At 41.5% G+C, this 20,085-nt stretch overlaps 1 protein-coding gene across 5 annotated transcripts in view; it reads left to right on the top strand.

Moving 5' to 3' along the window:
* ILRUN (inflammation and lipid regulator with UBA-like and NBR1-like domains) overlaps positions 1 to 20,085 on the top strand; it is a 103,978-nt gene that overhangs the window by 44,816 nt on the left and 39,077 nt on the right. For 4 of the 5 annotated variants that reach the window (XM_047797686.1, XM_047797690.1, XM_047797687.1 and 1 more), the window contains exon 3: positions 1,298 to 1,495. The exons of the other annotated variant lie outside the window; for it this stretch is intronic. In XM_047797686.1, the coding sequence (XP_047653642.1) occupies positions 1,298 to 1,495 (198 nt within the window). The remainder of the gene's footprint in view (positions 1 to 1,297; positions 1,496 to 20,085) is intronic. 5 annotated transcript variants of the gene reach the window in all.

The following is a 20,085-nucleotide window of genomic DNA, read 5'->3' as shown; positions in this document are numbered from 1 at the left end:
GTTCCTGGCCTTGCTCAGTGGGTTAAGGATCTGGTGATGCCGTGAGCTGTGGTATAGGTTGCAGATGGCTTAGATCCCGTGTTGCAGTGTAGCTGCAGCTCCAGTTCGACTCTTAACCTGGGAACTTCCATATGTTGCAGTTGCTGCCCTAAAAAGCAAAAAAAAAAAAAAAAAAAGAGTATATCAAAACCGACTTGGCAATTTGAGAGCAAGGTACCAAGGCATCCTAGAGTACTCTTAGGAGATGAGTTTCAAGCATGCTATCTGGCTTTCCATAGTGATTTATTTTTATAGTGAATGTATTTTTCTCAAAAAAAGATAGGTAGAGGTTTCTATCTACAGTAAAAGGGAGTATATTGGAGAGACTTCACACGAAAGCTCATATCGGGTCACTGTGGGGCTACCTGTGATCAGAAGTCAATATATAGATTTCTCATTTGAGTTCATTTGTATGGAAAAGGTGCACAGGGGTGGGAACCAGATAAAACCTTTGCCACTTGCAAAGGTGGGAAAGACATTCTGCCAAAGCAATTTCTCTGTCTTCTTTGATGATCCTATTCTTTGTGCAAGCACCTCTGGCTGTGTCATCACCCCTGAGACCATGGGTCATGTTGTTATCAGGGGAGTTCATGCCCTTGTTCATGGTTTTCCCATTACTGTTTGAATCTGAAAATGAAACTTTCACTTGACTCCTCTTTTATTTGCCAAGTCTCTTGAGCCTCCATCTTTTCATAGTTAGGGACTCCAAAAGAAAAGTAGAGGACAACAGAATGTCAGGGACAAAGCAGTTTTAGAATGGAAGTAATACAGAAATTACTCCTCATGTGTTTCATCCTCTTGCCTCAATGGAAAAAACTGGGGGTAGCTGGCCGTATTTTTACTTTGCCAGCTTTTTAGTTCAAGTGCAAATGGGCATATGTATTAACTTCTTAGTGGAAGAAGCAGTCTTCCCCATTTGGGCCTGTGCCTCATTTCTATGGCTTTTTTCAGATATCATTCTTAGGTTCTGCAGACTCAGTGTGACGTGTGATCGTCCCCAGGGTCACCCAGAATGCATCTGCAAGAAGAGCTGCCTTGTTTTTGCTGTGTGTGCCTTCTCTTAGGGATAGATTGTTGGTCAGAGCTTGTGGACTCTGAGTCTTTCTGATCAGTGAGAGATGATCTATAGCTCAAGGAGACGTGAATAGGTTTAGGTGTGAGAGACACAGAAAGAGGCCTCTTCTACAGTTTTGTGATGAACTGCACCCAGCATAGGACCAATGATTGCCTAACATTTTTTTCTTTTGCTTGAACTCAGGGGCAGAGGCCTGGCCTCCAGGGGTTTGTCTTAAATATGTCGGGGGAGACCAATTTGGACATGTGAACATGGTGATGGTGAGATCGCTAGAGCCCCAAGAGATTGCAGATGTCAGCGTCCAGATGTGCAGCCCCAGCAGAGCAGGAATGTATCAGGGACAGTGGCGGATGTGCACTGCTACAGGACTCTACTATGGAGGTGAGTATGTCCTTGTGCAGCCCAGGGTGAAGGAATTAAGGTAACATCTTACAGCCTCCCTGGCATTGCCCACAGAGCCTGTCAAATTACATAGCAGAGTGTGGTCTCTTTTAAACAGTGACCCCCTGCAGGTAAATGACATGAATTTAATGATTCTCTAATTGGTTCAGTCTAGCACTCTCCTTTGTACACTAGGAATTTAGTTAAAACTTAGCAAAGTATTTAAGATTCATCTTGAATTATAAACAATGATTTAGTAGTGCTGCTGTTTTTATTTTCATAATCTAGTAGATGCTGTAAGAATACTGAAGGCAGTCCTTGTTCTCATAGTCTCTATACACAAATTGTATAAAAAAGAAAGATAATGCACAAAATATGCACACTTCTCTCTACTTGATGACCTGCCCAGGATAAACCTCTCACTCCTCTTTATTGAACAGAGTGCACTCATTGTCTCTTCTTCCCATTTATTTTTATTCTTCAACCCAATCAGTCCTTTACCCACTCAGTGAAGTGTTCATCAGCAATCACCCAGGTTCCAAATCCAAAAGCCATTTTCCAGTCTTCATAGTAACTGACCTTCAGTCATTTGGCAAAAAACTCTAAATGTTTTCAAAATGTGTACCTTCTCTGACTCACATGAGTCCTCTCTTGTTTCTCCTCTTCCTCATCTGAATGTTCTTTCTCTGTCTAGTCTCAGCTTTGCCCTGGGACTGTAGGCGTACCTTGGTTTATTGCTATTCACTTTATTATGCTTCACAGATAATTTGCTTTTTACACATTGAAAACTTGTCACAACCTTTTGTTGAGCAAGTTTGTCGGCTCCATTTTTCCAATGGAGTGTTTACTAACTTTGTGTCTCGGTGTCAACATTTTGTTAATTCTCAGAATATTTTGAGCTTTTCATTATTTTTATCCTCATGGTGACCTGTGATCAATAATGTCTGTATTGTAATTGTTTTGGGGGTGCCACAAATTGTAACCATATAAGGCTTCAAACTTAATCCATAAATACGGTGTGTGTTCTGACTACTCTACCAACTAGCCATTCCCTTATCTCTCTCCCTCTCCTTGAGCCTCCCTATTCCCTATTTCCCAGTATTGAAATTAGGTAACCCTGCAATGGCCTCTAAGTGTTCAAGAGTGTTGAAGAGAAAGAAAGGAAAAGGCACACATCTCTCAAAAGCTAGAAGTAATTAAGCTTATTGAGGAAGGCATGCAAGAGACAAAACAGGCCAAAAACCTCTTGGACCAAACAGTTAGCCAAGCTGTGAAAGCAAAGGAAAAGTTCTTAAAGGAAATGAAAAGTGCTACTCCAGTGAACACACAGATTGATGAGAGAGTAAAACAGCCATACTGTTGATATGGAGAAGGTTTGAGTGGTCTGGACAGAAGATCAAACAGCCACAACATTCCCTAAAGCCAGAGCCTAATCCAGAGCAAGGCCTTCTTCTTCAACTCTGTGAACAAGGCTGAGAGGTGAGGAAGCTGCAGAAAGAGAGGTTAAAGCTAGCAGAGGTGGTTCTTGAAGTTTAAGGAGAGAAGCCATCTCCATAACATAAAAGTGCCAGGTGAAGCGGCACGTGCTGAAGCAGAAGCTGCAGCAAGTTTTCCAGATGATGTGGGTAAGAAGATTCACGAAGGTGGCTGTACTAACAATCGATTTTCAGTGTAGATGGAAGAGCTTTATATTGGTCTCAAGAAGATGTCGTCTAGGACTTTCTGTGTCTGGCTTCAGAGGACAGAGTTTTTGTTAGGGGCTCATGTAACTGGTGGCTGTACGTTGAAGCCAGTACTCATTTCCCACTCTGTAAACCCCGGGGCCTTTAAGAGCTTTGCTAAATCTCTACCCTGCCTGCGCTCTGTACATGGAACAACAAAGCCTGGAGGACCGTACATCTATTTTTTGCCACATGGTCTGCGAATATTTCAAGCCCACCGCTGAGACTGCCGATGATGTTCCTGGTCACCCAAGAGCTCTGCTGGACACAAACACTGAGATTCATGTGGTTTTCAAGCCTGCCAGCACAACACCCATCCTGCAGCCATGGGTCAAGGGAGTCATTTCAACTTCCAAGTCTTTTTTTTTTTTTGGCCAAACTCATGGCATGCAGAAGTTCCAGGGCCAGGGATCGAACCTGTGCCACGGTAGGGGCCCGAGCCACTGCAGTGGCAACACCGGATCCTTAACCCACTGTGCCACCTGGGGAACGCCTTCGACTTCCAAGAAATACAATCTGTGAGGCTATAGCTGCCACAGACAGTGATTCTCTGGTAGATATGGGCAGTCCCTTGAAAACCCTGTGGAAAGGACTCACCGTTCTGGATGCCATTAAGGACATTGGTGATTTGTGGGAGGAGGTCAAAAGATGAATATTTACAGGGGTTTGGAAGGAGCTGATTGCAACCCTCATCCTCGCGGATGACTTGGAGGGTTCAGGTCTTCCCTAGAGGACGTAACTGCAGATGTGATGGGTATAAGCAAGAGAACTAGAAATGGGGCCTGATGATATGACTGAGTGGCTGCAATTGCAGGATAAAACTCGCAGCTGAGGATTATTTCTTATGGATGAGCAAAGACAGTGGCCTCTTGAGATGGGAGCTACTCCTGGGGAAGATGCTGTGAAGATTGTTGCAGTGACAACAAAGGACTCAGAATATGATATCAGCTGATAAAGCAGTGTCAGGGTTGAAGTGGACTGACTCCTCATTTTAAAAGAAGTTCTACTGTGGGCAGAACGCCATCAAATAGCCCTGCATGCCATAGGGAAATCATTGTGAGAGGAAGAGTCACTCAGTACGGCCAACCTCACCGTTGTCTTGTTTTAATAAGAAAAGTACCCCAGCCTCCGCTCCCAGCCTTTCAGCACCCACCAGGCTGATCAGTCAACAGCCATCAACATTGTGGCAAGACCCTCCACTAGTAAAGAGATTATAGCTTGCCAAAGGCTCAGATGACGGTTAGCATTTTTTAGGAGTAAAGTAGTTTTAAATTAATGTGTGTATATTGTTTAGTCAGACATGATGCTAGTGCACACTTAGTAGACTACAGTATAACTTTTATATGCACTGGTAAACCAAAATACATGGAATGTGCTTTATGGCCATATTCACCGTGTTGCATGATTCTGGAACCAAACCTGCAGTATCTCCAGTGTTGCCTGTACTAGATTCTGATCTGGGCCCTGATCATACTAAGTGACCTCATCCACCCACATGGCTTCAGCTGTCACCAGTACAACATACATGGCAGTGCTCAAATTCACATTTGTAGGTACAGACTCTTTGGATTCTCAAACTGTCTATTAAGTGCTTCTGGACAGAACTTCTGGATATTCTGTAGATTTTAGTATTTTAACATCTCCTAGGCAAAACTTATATTCTTATTGGCACCCCATTGAGATGATCAGGCCAGGAACTTGAGTCATCTTTTGTTCTGTCTTATCATCCTTAATCATAGACCAATTCCTCTTGGTTTCTCTGGAGATCCAGAGAAAAATAAAAGTATTTCCTGTCCTCAGGGAGCTCTTCGCTGGACTCCTGACCAGTGGGACCTTTGGAGTTATCTCAGGGGGTCCTGGAATTAATTTTCTCATGTATGTTTGTGCAGTCAGTGGAAACTTAAAATATTTTGCTGCCTTAAAAGTTTTTAAAGCTCGAAAGTATATCTCATAATGTCGTCCTGTGTAACATCATTCTTTACCTTAAAACCTTTGTGCCATCTGTAATAAGGACAATCTCCTTGACTTAGGACTTAAAGCTCCGCAGTCTGGCCTGGCCTCATTTTCACTTTCATCCTCAGTCACTCATGTACTCCCCGAAGCCAGTCCCCAAAGACACCACATGATTTCCCTTCTTCATGCCCTTGCTCATGTTGTTCCCATTGCCTGAAATACCTTTTTTCTTTACAACACTCCCCTGCTCACCCTTAGGATCCTGGTGAAGTCACCTTTCCTCCTTCCCTCCCCCACCCTTTTCTCTCCTCACTACCCCAAGGAAATGCCTCCTCCCTCTTCATTTATGTTGTGTGGCAGCTAGTTTTATACTTATCACATTGTTTTAGGTGTTTATTTACTTATCCTTTTCTCCTACTGGACAGTGAACTCTTTATTGAATAACAAATCAGCATCATGTAACAGTGTATCAGAATGAAGAGAGATAATTTGTCCCTTCTTTTCTGGATGGACTCTGTTTTCAAGCCACCTCTCCTGCAAATCCTATTTGCACAGTTGGAAATGGTTTCTCCTGCTACTGAGCTCTGTTGCATTATCTCTTTCCCTCTCACTCCTTTACCTCTCTTTGGCACTTCCTTCTATTCAGTTAATTTGACACATACCTAATAATGACCTTTAAAACTTAAAATGATGTGGAAGTTCCTGTTGTGGGTCAGCTGTAACAAACCCGACTAGTGTCTGTGAGGATACAGGTTCGATCCCTGGCCTCAGTGGGTTAAGGATCTGGCATTGCCATGAGGCGTGGTCTAGGTGGCAGATGAGGCTCGGATCTGGCATTGCTATGGCTGTGGCGTAGGCTGGCAGCTGCAACTCTGATTCGACCCCTAGCCCGGGAACCTCCATATGCCATGGGTGGGGCCCTAAAAAGAAAAAAACAAAAACAAAAAACTTACAATGATTCATGTCTCATTTATCTTTATTAACTCTTGAGAAAGCTGAGCCCAGTGCTGAGTGGAAAGTGCCTATTCATTAAATTTTTTAAATGAACAGCAGTGTTTTTAAGGGAGGAGGAGCACCAACATCCGTGACTTTGAAAGAAATTTTTTCTTTGATTCAGATATATTGCTTCTTAGTATTCTCCCATGTTTGAGGGGTCTCTGTGTGTGTGTGTGTGTGTGTGTGTGTGTGTGTGTGTGTGTATTTTATTTTTACAGATACACTTAGAGCATATGGAAGTTCCCAGGCTAGTGGTTGAATTAGAGTTGCAGCTGAGGCCACAGCAACACCCAATCTGAGCTGTGTCTGCAAACTGTGCCATAGCTTGTGGCAGTGCAGGATCCTTAACCCACTGAGCGAGGCCAGGGGTCAAACCTGAATCCTCACAGAGATTATGTCAGGTTCTTTACCCACTGAGCCACAATGGGAACACCCTGTGTGTATTTTAATGTTAAATTAAAAATAAGTACTCTGTTTGGGACATTAAAATTTATGCTTGTAACATCCTTCTCAAGTTCTATAAGTAGGTAGAGTATAAGTATACTGGCTCTGAAGGCAAAAGCCTTTCTTTTTTCTTTTTTTTTTTTGGGCGGGGGGAGCCCACTGTGCCCCTGGCGTGTGGAAGTTCCTGGGCCAGGGATCGAACCCATGCCACAGCAGTAACCAGAGCCACAGCACTGACCATTGTTGGATCCTTAATCCACATTGTGAAATATAATACCTTCAAGGGACCTAAATAATTCATCTCATTTCCATGGTTTTCAAGCCTTTTTCTTAATCAGTGGAATCCTTTCCTTGATAAAAAAGCGTAGATGAATATTTCCTCCAAAAAAAAAAGAGAAAAGGTAAAAATGAAACTGGCTTTATTGAATTCAGAGCCTCTATGACCTTTGTTTCCCTGCTTCCTGTCTGAGATGCCCTCCAAGGCTCTGTGGAGTATAGTTTGCAAATCCTTCATCCACTCTAATAAAAGATTTAATTCTGTTTACAAGCTACTGAATTTCATTGAATTCAGTTTACGGTTCATTATAAAACACTACATGGGAAGTTCCCATCGTGGCGCAGCGGAAATGAATCCAACTAGGAACCATGAGGTTGCGGGTTTGATCCCTGGCCTCGCTTGGTGGGTTAAGGATCCGGCTTGCTGTGAACTGTGGTGTAGGTCACAGACGTGGCTCGGATTTGGCATTGCTGTGAGTCTGGTGCAGGTCGTCAGCTGTAGCTCGGATTAGACCCCTATCCTGGGAACTTCCATAATGCTGTGGGCACAGCCCTAAAAAAAAAAAAAAAAAAAAGGCAAAAAGGAAACCCAAACCACCTCATGATGCCAGAACTGTTAAATGACTGGCAGAAAGTGATTATAATATGTAAAATCACAACGGTATATGTGTGAAAAACAGTGAGCTGCCAGGTTAACCTTGGTGAGACTGGCTCTTTCAGTTTTTCTGCTCACTCTTAGCTCGCTAGCTCATTGAGTGTAGTGTAGCGGTAAGAGTTTGAAATGTAGGACTACATTACCTGGGCATGGACTAGGACAAATTAGAAAACTTCTCTATCCCTGTCTTTCTGTTTTAACAGCAAAGCTTGTTTTTGTTTTGTTTGGTTTTGGGTTGGGTGGTCTCTTCTTTAGTCTTTAGATGGGCTTTTCTAGAAAAAATCCATTCTCCTTAGTTTTACAGTAATGCTAATGTTGTTTGAGCTCATTTCTCTTTCTCAAAAGGAATTTTTGCTATCTGTTCAAGAATTTACAAACTGGGTCTTCTTCCCTCATTTTAGATGGGTTACACTCTTTTAGTTTCTTGACAGGAATGTGCTATTGATGTATTGTGTGGACGGTGCTTCATTATGTGGGGGATTTTTATAAGACCCTTGGCCCTATCTGACTTGTAGCTTCCTGTGTTCATCTTTACAGACACCCCTTCTCTCCCACCACATATTTCTAACTCCCTTGGTTGAGTATATGATTCTTGGCAGATTTCTTTTCAAGCCCAAACATTTTATCGTCTTTCAGCAGACTTTTGCTTTTTAGATAAAAGCAACCTGTTACCTAATACCTACTGTATGTCAGGCATTGTACTGGGCTTTGTCATACAAATAAGCTTATGAAGGAAGTGTTAACTACATTTTGTGGATGGGGAAACTGAAGATCAGAGATAATTACTGATTTGTCTAAGTTTCAGTAAAAGTTATAAATTAGCTAAAAATTATGTTTCTAAATTAACAAAAGTAATTTTATGATCTTTGTCACTGGCCACTACTATATGGATTCACAGGGAAACTGGCTCCAGGGTGTTGGTAGTTGGCAGGGTTTAGGGAGACTGAGGTACATGGTCCCCAAGTCCTCTCCTTTTTTGCAGTGAGGGTGGGGTTGAGCTTGGCAAGTCGAGTAAATCAGTGTGGCCCAAGGAGTGCCTGCTTGCTAGGAGATACTCGGTTCCTGTAGGACACTTCACTCTTACAAGGAGTAAGCAGCATGAGGGATTGTCTGTCCTATTTTATCCCTGGTACAAACAGCAACATCCCTCCCATCTTCCTCTTTCAATGTTCCATGGGAAAGATATACCCTGCACTGCAATGGTTCCTTCTAATGCAGGGGGTTGAGTTGTGAGGCGAGCTAAGGTCACATGATACTCCGGTTATCACGGAGTGCTGTGGGTTTCTTCCACTTGAAATAGCTATTCTTTTTTTTATTTTTGGTCTTTTTGCTATTTCTTTGGGCCGCTCCCGCGGCATATGGAGGTTCCCAGGCTAGGGGTCAAATTGGAGCTGTAGCCACCGGCCTACGCCAGAGCCACAGCAACGCGGGATCCGAGCCGCGTCTGCAACCTACACCACAGCTCACGGCAACACCGGATCCCTGACCCACTGAGCAAGGCCAGGGATCAAACCCGCAATCTCATGGTTCCTAGTCGGATTCGTTAACCACTGCGCCACGATGGGAACTCCTGAAATAGCTATTCTTTTTCTTCTTTTTACTATCACACCTACAGCATATGGAAGTTCCGGGGTGGGGGGGGGTCAAAGAGGAGCTGCAGCTACAGGCCTACGCCACAGCCACGGCAACAGCAAATCTGAGCTGCATCTGCGACCTACACTGTAGCTTGCAGCAATGCTGGATCCTTAACCTGCTGAGTGAGTCCAGGGATCGAACCCAAATTCTCACAGAGACTTGGGTTCTTTTTTTTTTTTTTTTTTTGTCTTTTTGCCATTTCTTGGGCCGCTCCCTTGGCATATGGAGGTTCCCAGACTAGGGGTCCAATCGGAGCTGTAGCTGCCAGCCTATGCCAGAGCAACAGTAACACCAGATCCGAGCTGCTTCTGCAACCTACACCACAGCTCACAGTAATGCCGGATCCTTAACCCACTGAGCAAGGCTAGGGATCGAACCTGCAACCTCATGGTTCCTAGTTGGATTCGGTAACCACTGAGCTACAACGGGAATTCTGAGACTTGGGTTCTTAACTCACTGAGCCACACTAGGAACTCTGAAATAGCTATTCTTACTGGGGGGAGGCTGGGGATGGGTGCATCCATAGCATGTGGACATTCCTGTGTCAGAGATAGAACCTGTGACACAGCAGTGACCCAAGCCACTATAGTGACAGCACCAGATCCTTAACCCACTGCACCACAAGGGAACTCCAAAATAGGTGCTCTTGTTAAATGCTTCACGTAGGTCCTTAGGGGCATTTCATTTGTAGATGAACTACTACACATTATTCATTTAGTTTTCTCAGAGGTTAGAAACAAAACGTCCCTTATTAGGCTCCCAAAACATAATATATAATATAGTCCCACAGGTTATGGAACTTAATGTGTGCTTTATGTAAACCACACTGTTTATTTCTTAAGACTTTTGTAAAGTCTTTTTCCAGCTTCTCCGGTTTACACAATGTCCTCCTTAAGCAGGTAATGTGGGTTGCTGTTCCTCCTTCTTCTCCAGTGTTTTAACTGATCATGTTATAAAAGAACTTCTGGTTTTATACAGCCTTACTCTAAGAGCCTCTACGCAGATGTTTTCTCTTTAGATGCTGTTCTCTTTGCCATTTCTACCGGTTCTCTTGCCCTTTTGCCCTTTGACCCCAGTTTTTATGTAGCACCTTTTACATAACACTCAAAAAGACTGTTTCATTTGCTTCCACAAGATCCTCAATAAGATGCTCTTTCAGTTCTGTTCTCTGTAACCCTCTAGTATCAGAAATAGGAGTATATTAAAAAAGCCAACCCTGCTGGCTCAGTGGATTAAGGATCCAGCACTTGTCACTGCTGTCGCTCAGTTTGATTCCTGCCTGGGAACTTCCGCATGCTGGGGGTACAGCCAAGAGAATAAAAAGAAAAAAGAAATATGAGCCCTTGAAAATAACAGATTTCTTTTTCGATAAAAGAAATGCTAGCCTAAGCTGATTGTGATTTGTATGGGAAATGTTTTTAGAAGGGACTTTCAGTATGTAAATGAGATCTGAAATCCTTAAGTATCTTTTTTTTTGTCTTTTTTTTTTTGCTATTTCTTTGGGCAGCTCCCGCGGCATATGGAGGTTCCCAGGCTAGGGGTCCAGTCGGAGCTGTAGCCACCAGCCTATGGGAGCCACAGCAGTGGGGGATCTGAGCCGCGTCTGCAACCTACACCACAGCTCACGGCAGTGCCAGATAGTTAACCCACTGAGCAAGGGCAGGGACCGAACCCGCAACCTCATGGTTCCTAGTCGGATTGTTAACCACTGTGCCACGACGGGAACTCCTGAAATCCTTAAGTATCTTTACATTATAAGTTCTGTATTAAGTTTAAAAGGTTTAAAAGCTTTTTCAGAGTCAGAGAAGGAAGCCTGCTATTGGTTGTACTGGCACCAAGTGGTCGTGATTGTTTGGTGGTCGTGTCCTGACTTCCACAGGAGTCAGAGGCAATGTGAAGTGACTCTGCTGTTCAGATTAATCTCTAAAATGCAAATATGTGGGTCCTGAACCTCTCTGGAGCATGGACATCAAGAGAGCAGATGAAACAGTGATCTGTCTTTAAAGTGTGGTAAATAGGGAGTTTCCATTGTGGCTCAGCAGGTTAAGAATCCGACTAGTATCCATGAGGGTGCGGATTTGATCCCTGGCCTTCTCAGTGGGTTGAGGATCCAGCATTGCCACAAGCTGCAGCAAAGGTTGCAGATACGGCTCGGCTCTGGTGTTGCTATCGCTGAGGTGTAGGTCAGCAGCCACAGCTCGGATTTGACCCCTAGCCTGGAAATTTCCATGTGCTGCAGGTGAGGCTCTAAAAAGCAAAAAACAAAAAGTAGTAGATAAAATATTTGCATGTCCAGGTATGAAGCATCAGCTCTTTTAACTACTTAGAAATTCACCTGTGGGTAGTTTTAATGTGAACTGTTAGTGCTGACACCATTTGTTTTATAATTAGTTTTGTTATTTCTCAGTAGACCAAATATATCTCTAAGGATTTGGTAGACGGGCAAAAATACAATTTGAAAACATCATCTTTTTTTCTTACGGTTGCCAGAGCCCTTCTGTTAACAGAAATGTCTTTGATCTAGAATGTTAGGTTCTAAGCATTCTGAATTTAGGGATTTATACTTCCTTAAACATTTCTTAACCAAATATAATTCTTTATTAAAATTTTGATATACTTATTAAAAAATTGTTGTAAAGCCACTGACCTAAAATTTAAAAATATATATTTAGACATAATTTGCTTTGTGTGTATATATATATATATATATATGTGTGTGTGTGTGTGTGTGTGTGTGTGTATATATGGTCCTTAACTTTTTTGTGTGTATGCATTGGTAAAAGCTGTAGCTGAGATCGAATCTAGTTACAAAATGTTTATTTACTTAGAGAGTATATCCCTATCATAGTAAAACTTACACGCATAAAACCTCCTGTACTTTGTTGATTCTTATGTGACAGTAATTTTAATATCCATCATTAGTTTAATGACTAGTGATGTGAAAGGAAGAGCCATTACTATATTAAATGAACATATTTGATCATATACCTTTTGATTTTAGAAATATTAAAAATGAGGCAAAAAGTAAGACAAATGGAGGAGATACGTACATTTTCCTGTCACAAAAAATGTTTACAAGGGAGTTCCCGTTGTGGCGCAGCGGTTAACGAATCTGACTAGGAACCATGAGGTTGTGGGTTCGATCCCTGGCCTTGCTCATTGGGTTAAGGATCCGGCATTACCTTGAGCTGTGGTGTAGGTTGCAGACTCGGCTCGGATCCCTCGTTGCTGTGGCTCTGGCGTAGGCTGGTGGCTACAGCTCCGATTGGACCCCTAGCCTGGGAACCTCCATATGCCGCGGCAGCGGCCCAAGAAATAGCAAAAAAGACACACACACACACAAAAAGTTTACAGGAATTCTTGTCATGACACGGCAGAATTGAATCTGACTAGTATCCACGAGGATGTGGGTTTGATCCCTGGCCTCGCTCAGTGGGGTTGAGCATCTGGTGTTGCTGTGGCTGTGGTGTAGACCGGCAGCTGTAGCTCTGGTTCAACCCCAAGCCTGGAAACTTCCATATGTCATGGGTATGGCCCTAAAAAGCAAAAAATGCTGACATTGTTTCAGATGAGAAAGTCTTACTGAATTGTTGTGTGATGGGAATTTTTAATAAGTGCCTTTGTGTATACCTGTCCCTGAAACAGACCAGAGCATATCTCTTATAAATAAGAAAGCAAGCATAATTGCTTCCTATTCAGATTATGGCGAGAACTTAATTTACCAATACACTAGTCCCCCATTGTCCTTGGGGAATATGTTCTAAGACCCTCAGTGGAAGCCTGAAACCATGGATGGTCCTGAACTCTGTATATGCTGTTTTTTTTACTGTAAGTAAATACCTTTGATAAAGTTTAATTTATAAATTAGGCACAAGAAGAGATGAATAGTAACAAATAATAAAATAGAGCATTTATAACTGTGCTGTAATGAGTTATGTGAGTGTGGTTTGTACTCACCCTTCTTGTGATGATGTGCAACGGTAAAGTACCTACAGGGAGGATCATTTGCTGTGGATAATCCTGGCTCATCAAGCCATGATGATGTGAATGGTTGGATATCAGGAGCAGATGATGTTGATGGTTGGGGATTCTGCATGGAATGGAGCGGGATGGTGTGAGATTTCATCACATCACTTAGAATGGGTGCAGTAAAACTTATGAATTGTGTATTTCTGGAATTTTCCATTTAGTATTTTCAGATTGAGGTTCGCTTCAAGTAACTCCACGTGTTGGGGGGGGACTATATAACTACTGAAAAATACGTGGCTATTTTTTTATATATATAATAGAATGGTGGTTAGTGTCTGAAATAATTGTTATATAGGACTTCTAAGCTTTATCTGATATCCTGATTTGTATTTATTATTTTTTTTCCAGTTTTTTTGTCTTTTTAGGGCCGCACCCATGGCACATGGAAATTCCCCAGAGAAGGGTTGAATCGGAGCTATAGCTGCCAGCCTACGCCACAGCCACAGCAATGCAGGATCCTTAACGCACTGAGCGAGGACAGGGATCAAACCTTTATCCTCATGGATACTAGTCGGGTTTGTTAACTGCTAAGCCACGATGGGAACTCCTTATTTATCATTATTTTTCAATTTTTTTAAAAAAAATTTAGAGTGTAGTCAATTTACAGTGTTGTGCTAGTTTCCGCCTTTACAGCAAAGAGACCCAGTCTTATGTATACATACACATACACACATTCCCAGATATCCTAATTTTTATGATGCGCTTTATTATTGCTCCAAATGTAGCTGTTATTTTATTTTTGTAAACCTCAAATCAGCCTTGTAGTTAAAGATGGGAATCTTTGAAGAGTGTATCTCTTACTGAAAAGCAGACTGTATTCTGTTCCTCTAATGGTGCTTTGACACTAGCCACATGATGCTCTAATGAGTTTTTCCTTGGAATGGCAAAGATATTTAATATTTAGAAATTAGTTCATTCTGTAATCTTTATCTTGAGGAAAAAATCCCTCGTTTAAAAAGTTCTCAGTATTTCTCCTTTTAGCCTTATTTACTTATTTATTTATGTCTTTTTCAAGACCGCACCTGCAGCATATGGAGGTTCCCAGGCTAGGGGTCCAGTCAGAGCTGTGGCTGCTGGCCTGGACCACAGCCACAGCAACACGGTATCCAAGCCTCATCTGCAGCCTACACCACAGCTCACGGCAACGCTGGATCCTTGACCCACTGAGCGAGGCCAGGGATCAAACCCGCGTCCTCATAGGTACTAGTTGGGTTTGTTAACCACTGAGCCATGACGGGAACTCCTCTCCTTTTAGCTTTAAAGAGCGAGTGTTTTCCTTTCTTTACAAAGAGTGTCAGTATTGGACATTTGGCTCTAGGTAGGAATGCTCTAAGCCTCTTAACCTCTGGAGTTTCCTTTTAGTGATCAGTGTCCTTCCAGTTTCCTCTTATGATTTCTAAGAGTTTTGCTTGTACTTTGTTTTGAGATGGACTTGAAAGTAATTGAGTTCTAGAGTGGGTCAGGCTTTGGCAGAGTAGCCACTTCAAAGTCATTTTTTCCTTTTTAGTTTTACAGTTGTGTTTTATATTGATAAATCAGAAGTGATGAGGAAAGCAGATCTTATTTCTGACCCAAGTCATACTTGAAGACTTTAAAGAACATTTAAAAATACATCTTATTTAGGAGTTCCCGTTGTGGCGCAGTGGTTAACGAATCCGACTAGGAACCATGAGGTTGCGGGTTCGATCCCTGCCCTTGCTCAGTGGGTTAACGATCCGGCGTTGCCGTGAGCTGTGGTGTAGGTTGCAGACGCGGCTCGGATCCCGCGTTGCTGTGGCTCTGGCGTAGGCTGGTGGCCACAACTCTGATTGGACCCCTAGCCTGGGAACCTCCATATGCCTCAGCAGCGGCCCAAGAAATAGCAAAAAGACCAAAAAAAAAAAAAAAGAAAGTATAGAAAGTATCAAAAAAATATTCTGGAATACAGATATATATACACTTAGTGTATTTATCCAAATATTAAAAGCAAAAAAAATTGTTTTTCAGATTTAGTATTCTGCTACATATAGTTATGTAATACTTTTTTCCTACTCACTAATACTTTAGAATCTTTCTCCCATCATTACTTTCAGAAACACACTTTTCAGTAGTGCTTACTATTCCACTGGGTTACTGTTAACCAAAATATTGTAGACCCATTCTTTCTTTTTCAAATTAAGATAAAATTCACATAAATTAACCATTTAAAGTGTACAGTTCATTGGCATTTAATACATTCACAGAATTGTACAACCGTTATCTATTTAGTTTTAACACATTCTTAGCAGACCAGAAGGAAATTCCACACCATTAAGGAGTCACTCCCCGTTTGTAAAGCCCCCGGCAACAACTCATCTACTTTTTGTCTCTGTGGGTTGGTAATTCTTTTTATGTGTTGGGGCAAAGTATATAAATAGTGATAAAATAATAAAATGTATTTAGACATTCATCTGAAAAACAGAATCTAGGCTGCTTACTAAGAATGAGCAAATCGGAGTTCTTGCCGTGGCACAGTGAGTTAAGAATCTAACTGCAGCAGCCCAGGTCACTTGCAGAGATGGGGTTTGATCCCTGGCGTAGTGGGTTAAGGGCACCAGGATCCACTGTTGTCACAGCTACAGCTCTGATTCAGTCCCTGGTGTGGGGAACTTCCATATGCCATGGGTGTGACTGTAAAATATAAACCAACCAACCAACCAAAATTTATTTGGGTCATATATAGTTAAATTCTTAAATATTCTTTTTTATTAAAGAAGGAAAGTAGCATTATAAACCTTGAAGTCATATCTTCTGGATTTGACTTCTGGATCTTTAGTGCATCATCATTGTGGCCTTTAGGAAATTATTTTATCTTTCAGTGACTCAGTTTCTTCACCTATAAAATAAGGAAAACAAAACTTACCTCATAGGGTTTTGAAGGAATTTGAAGAGTAAATGTATGTAAAAGCTTTTAGAATAGCCCCTGGCATGGGAGGCAATGAATAGGTGTTAAATGCTTATTATTCTTAAAAGATCCGACTAGATGAAGTTTCACTAGTCATGGCTCAGTGGAAACGAATCTGACTAGCATCCGTGAGGATGCAGGTTCGATCCCTGGCCTCGCTCAATGGGTTAAGGATCCAGTGTTGCCATGAGCTGTCGTGTAGGTCACAGACTTGGCTCGGATCGGGCGTTGCTGTGGCTGTGAGGTAGGCTGGCAACTATAGCTCTGATTCGACCCCTAGCTTGGGAACCTCCATATGTCACAGGTGCAGCCCTAATAAGACCAAAAAAAAAAAAAAGATCTGACTAGATTGTGAAGCCTTATGCAGTAATCCTTCCTCATCTGTTAGTTTTCTTATAAGAACTCTCTTAGTAAGGTCCTTTAAGGTTTTTCCATCTCAGCTATCCCAGTGATCTGTTTATTTAGAGTCTTGCTGGCTTTTTCAGGGTGGATTTGAAGAGCCCAGGTCATTAAACGAGAAAGTTATTAAAAAAAAAAAACTTCTGTGGAGGACCCAAGGCAGAAGAATGTGCAGCTTAATGTGCACTGAAAATTATACAGAGAATTAAAATTCACCAGAGCAGAACCACAAGCAGATATCTCTGTGAGAACCAGCACTGGGGTATAAAAACCAGAATTATAATTGATAAACTGCTGAAGGTTCAGTGTGGACATGCCTGAGAAATAAAGACTCTAGGAGTGTCCCCACAGTTTTTTGGTTAGTTTTACCTCAAGAATCTCTTATCAGTTTTTCCCAGTGACTATTGCAGGGGAAAAATCCCCTAATGCTTCTGGTAGGAGGAGGGGGAAAGTAACTATTTTGAAATTACCAGAATATTCTGTTTTTCTTAAGGCCTGCCCTCAGGAGAAATTGTTTTATCAGATCCTAACCTGCTATGGTTTATCAGAGTTTGAATGACCTAGGGGAAGGGAATGGCCAGCTCCAGGCCCCTTAGCTTCCTGTCCCCATAAACGGGGAAGAAAACTGAGAAGCGCTAATGAAGTTCATGGTCCAGGGACACAGGCTCACCAAAAGACTGAGACCTAATCATAGGACTGCAGAATGCTTTCCCCACCCCCACACATTAACTGAAAGGCTTTTTTCTGTAGTTCTTTTTACACAGTATATCATCTACAACTTTCACCGGAAAAAGGAAAGGGCAAAAAACACAGTTTGAAGACACTGAACAGGCATCAAAACCAAAGTCAGGCATGACAAGAGTATTAGAATGATCAGGGAGTTCCCTTCGTGGCACAGTGGTTAACGAATCTGACTAGGAACCATGAGGTTGCAGGTTCAGGTTCCATCCCTGGCCTTGTTCAGTGGGTTAAGGATCCGGCGTTGCTGTGAGCTGTGGTGTGGGTTGCAGACGTGGTTCGGATCCCACGTTGTTGTGGCTCTGGTGTAGGCTGGCGGCTACAGCTCCGATTCGACCCCTAGCCTGGGAACCTCCATATGGCGTCGGATCGGCCTTAGAAAAGGCAAAAAGACCAAAAAAAAAAAAAAAAAGAATGTTCAGACCATGAGTTTTTAAAATCTACAAATAACGTGCTAAGGGCTTTAATGGGAAAAGTATACAACATGCAAAAACAGATGGGCCATGCAAGCAGAAAGGTAGAAATTCTAAGAACACAAAAACAGGCTGGAGATCAAAAATTGTAACAGAAATGAAGAATCCCTTTAATGGGCTCATTAGTAGACTGGCACAGATGGGGAAAAAAATTCTGAGCTTGAAGATACTTCAGGAGAAACTTTTAAAACTGAAAAACAAAGAAGACTGGAAAAAAAGTGAAACAATATCTGAGAACTGTGGGACAACTACAGAAGATGTAACACACACGTAATTGGAATACCAGAAAGAGAAGAACGAAACAGCAGAAATACTTGAAGCAATAATGATTGAGAATTTTCCTAATTTAACATCACACACCAAACCACAGATGTAGGAAGCTGAGTGAGCGAAACACCAGGGAGGATAAAATGCCCCTAAAACACATAAAAAAAGGTCACATTCATAAGGCAGAAAATCAGAGATAAAGAAAAAATTCTTGAAATTAGAGGAGAAAAACAGTTTACATAGAAGAACAGAAAATTTATATACTTCTCAGAAATGACACAGGCAGGAAGAAAGTGAAGTGAAATATTTAAAATGTTGGGGAAAAAAAAAAATCCCTCCCAACCTAGGATTCTGTACTCTGCAGATTTATCCTTAAAAAGTTGAGGAGAAATAGACAAAACAAAATTAAGAGAATCTGTTACCAGTAGTCCTCCCATGCACTAAATATAAAGTTTTCCAGAGAGAAAGAAAACTATAAGTCACATACTCTGATCTGTACAAAGAAAGAAAACACAGTGGAGAATGAATGAGTAAAGGTAGAATAAAAACTTTTATTTTTCTTACTCTTAATCGATGTACCATAACAATTTGTTCAAAATAACAATAGCAACAGTGTGATCAATTGTGTATGCTTGTGTTCAATCATATGTGCTTGTGTGTATAGATCTCTATGTGTATACCTGTATTTGTGTATATGAATAAATGAAATGATTGACAGCAATGATATAAGGAGAGGAGGAAGAAATTAGGAATATTTTGCTTTTATACAATACTTGGACTACCCATGAAGTGGTGGAGTGGCATTTGTGATTTCACCCGAATCAGTTATAAATATGCATTGCAAACTGATAACCTCTTTTTAAAAAAAGTATAATTGATACGCCATGAAAGGAGAGAAAATGGAATCATGTAAAATGCTCAACTAAAACCTAAAAGGCAGAAAAATAATAGAAGACAAAAATAGGAACAAAGAGCAAGGGCAGCAAATAGAAAACAGCAACAGATATGGTAGTTACCAGTCCAACTATATCAATAACCACTTTCAAACCTCTCTGGTCTAAATAAACAAATTAAGAAATTGTCAGAATGGATCACAAAACAAGACCTAACTATATGTTATTTTCTGACTCAGCTCACCCATTGTGGCTCAGCAGGTTAAGAACCTGACATCTTCTCTGTGAGGATATGGATTCAATCCCTGTCCTTGCTCAGTGGATTAAGGATCTAGCGTTGCTGCAAGCTGTGGCGTAGGTTGAAGATGCGGCTTGGATCCAGTATTGCCTTGGCTGTGGTATAGACCACAGCTGCAGCTCCAATTCCGAACCCTGGCCTGGGAACTTCCATATGCTGCTTGTGCAACCATAAAAATTTTTAAAAAAAGAAGAAGAAGAAATTTACTTCTAATATAAAGATACATGATGTTAAGGGTAAAGGGGAAGAGAAAGATACACCATGCTAACTAACACTAATACAAAAAAAGCAGGAGTACCTATGTTCAGTCAGAGCAGATTTCAGACCAAAGAAAATTGTCAGGGATAAAGATATTATGTAATGATAAGGGGTTAGCATTCCAAGAAGACATAACAGTCCTTAATGTGTATGCACCTAACAATAGAGTACCAAACTATATGAGACAAAATTAATAGAACCACAAGGAGAAATAGATGCATCCACTATTAAAATTGGAGACTTCAAGACTCCTTTATCAGAAATGGACAGATCCAGCAGAAAACCGTTAAGGACACAGTTGAACCCAACGACATCATCAATCTGCTGGATATAATTGACATCTGCAGACTACTCATCCAGCAGCAGCAGAGTACACATTTTTCTGAAGTTGTCATAACATTCACCAAGGTAAGCCACATTTTGGGCCATAAAACGCCTTAACAAATTTAAGAGAATAGCAATTATACAGTATATCCTCTCAGACCACAAATGAATTAAACTAGAAAGCAATGGCAGAGAGATTGTGGGAAAATCCCCACACTTCTAAATAAAGGATCAAAGAAGAAATCTCCAGAAATTTTAAAATACTTTGAACAGTTCCTGCTGTGGAACAATGGGTTAAGAATCCAACT

Source organism: Phacochoerus africanus, chromosome 9 (genome assembly GCF_016906955.1).
Source record: "Phacochoerus africanus isolate WHEZ1 chromosome 9, ROS_Pafr_v1, whole genome shotgun sequence".
Taxonomy (NCBI): Eukaryota; Metazoa; Chordata; class Mammalia; order Artiodactyla; family Suidae; genus Phacochoerus; species Phacochoerus africanus.
This window is presented reverse-complemented; position numbering and strand designations above follow the sequence as displayed.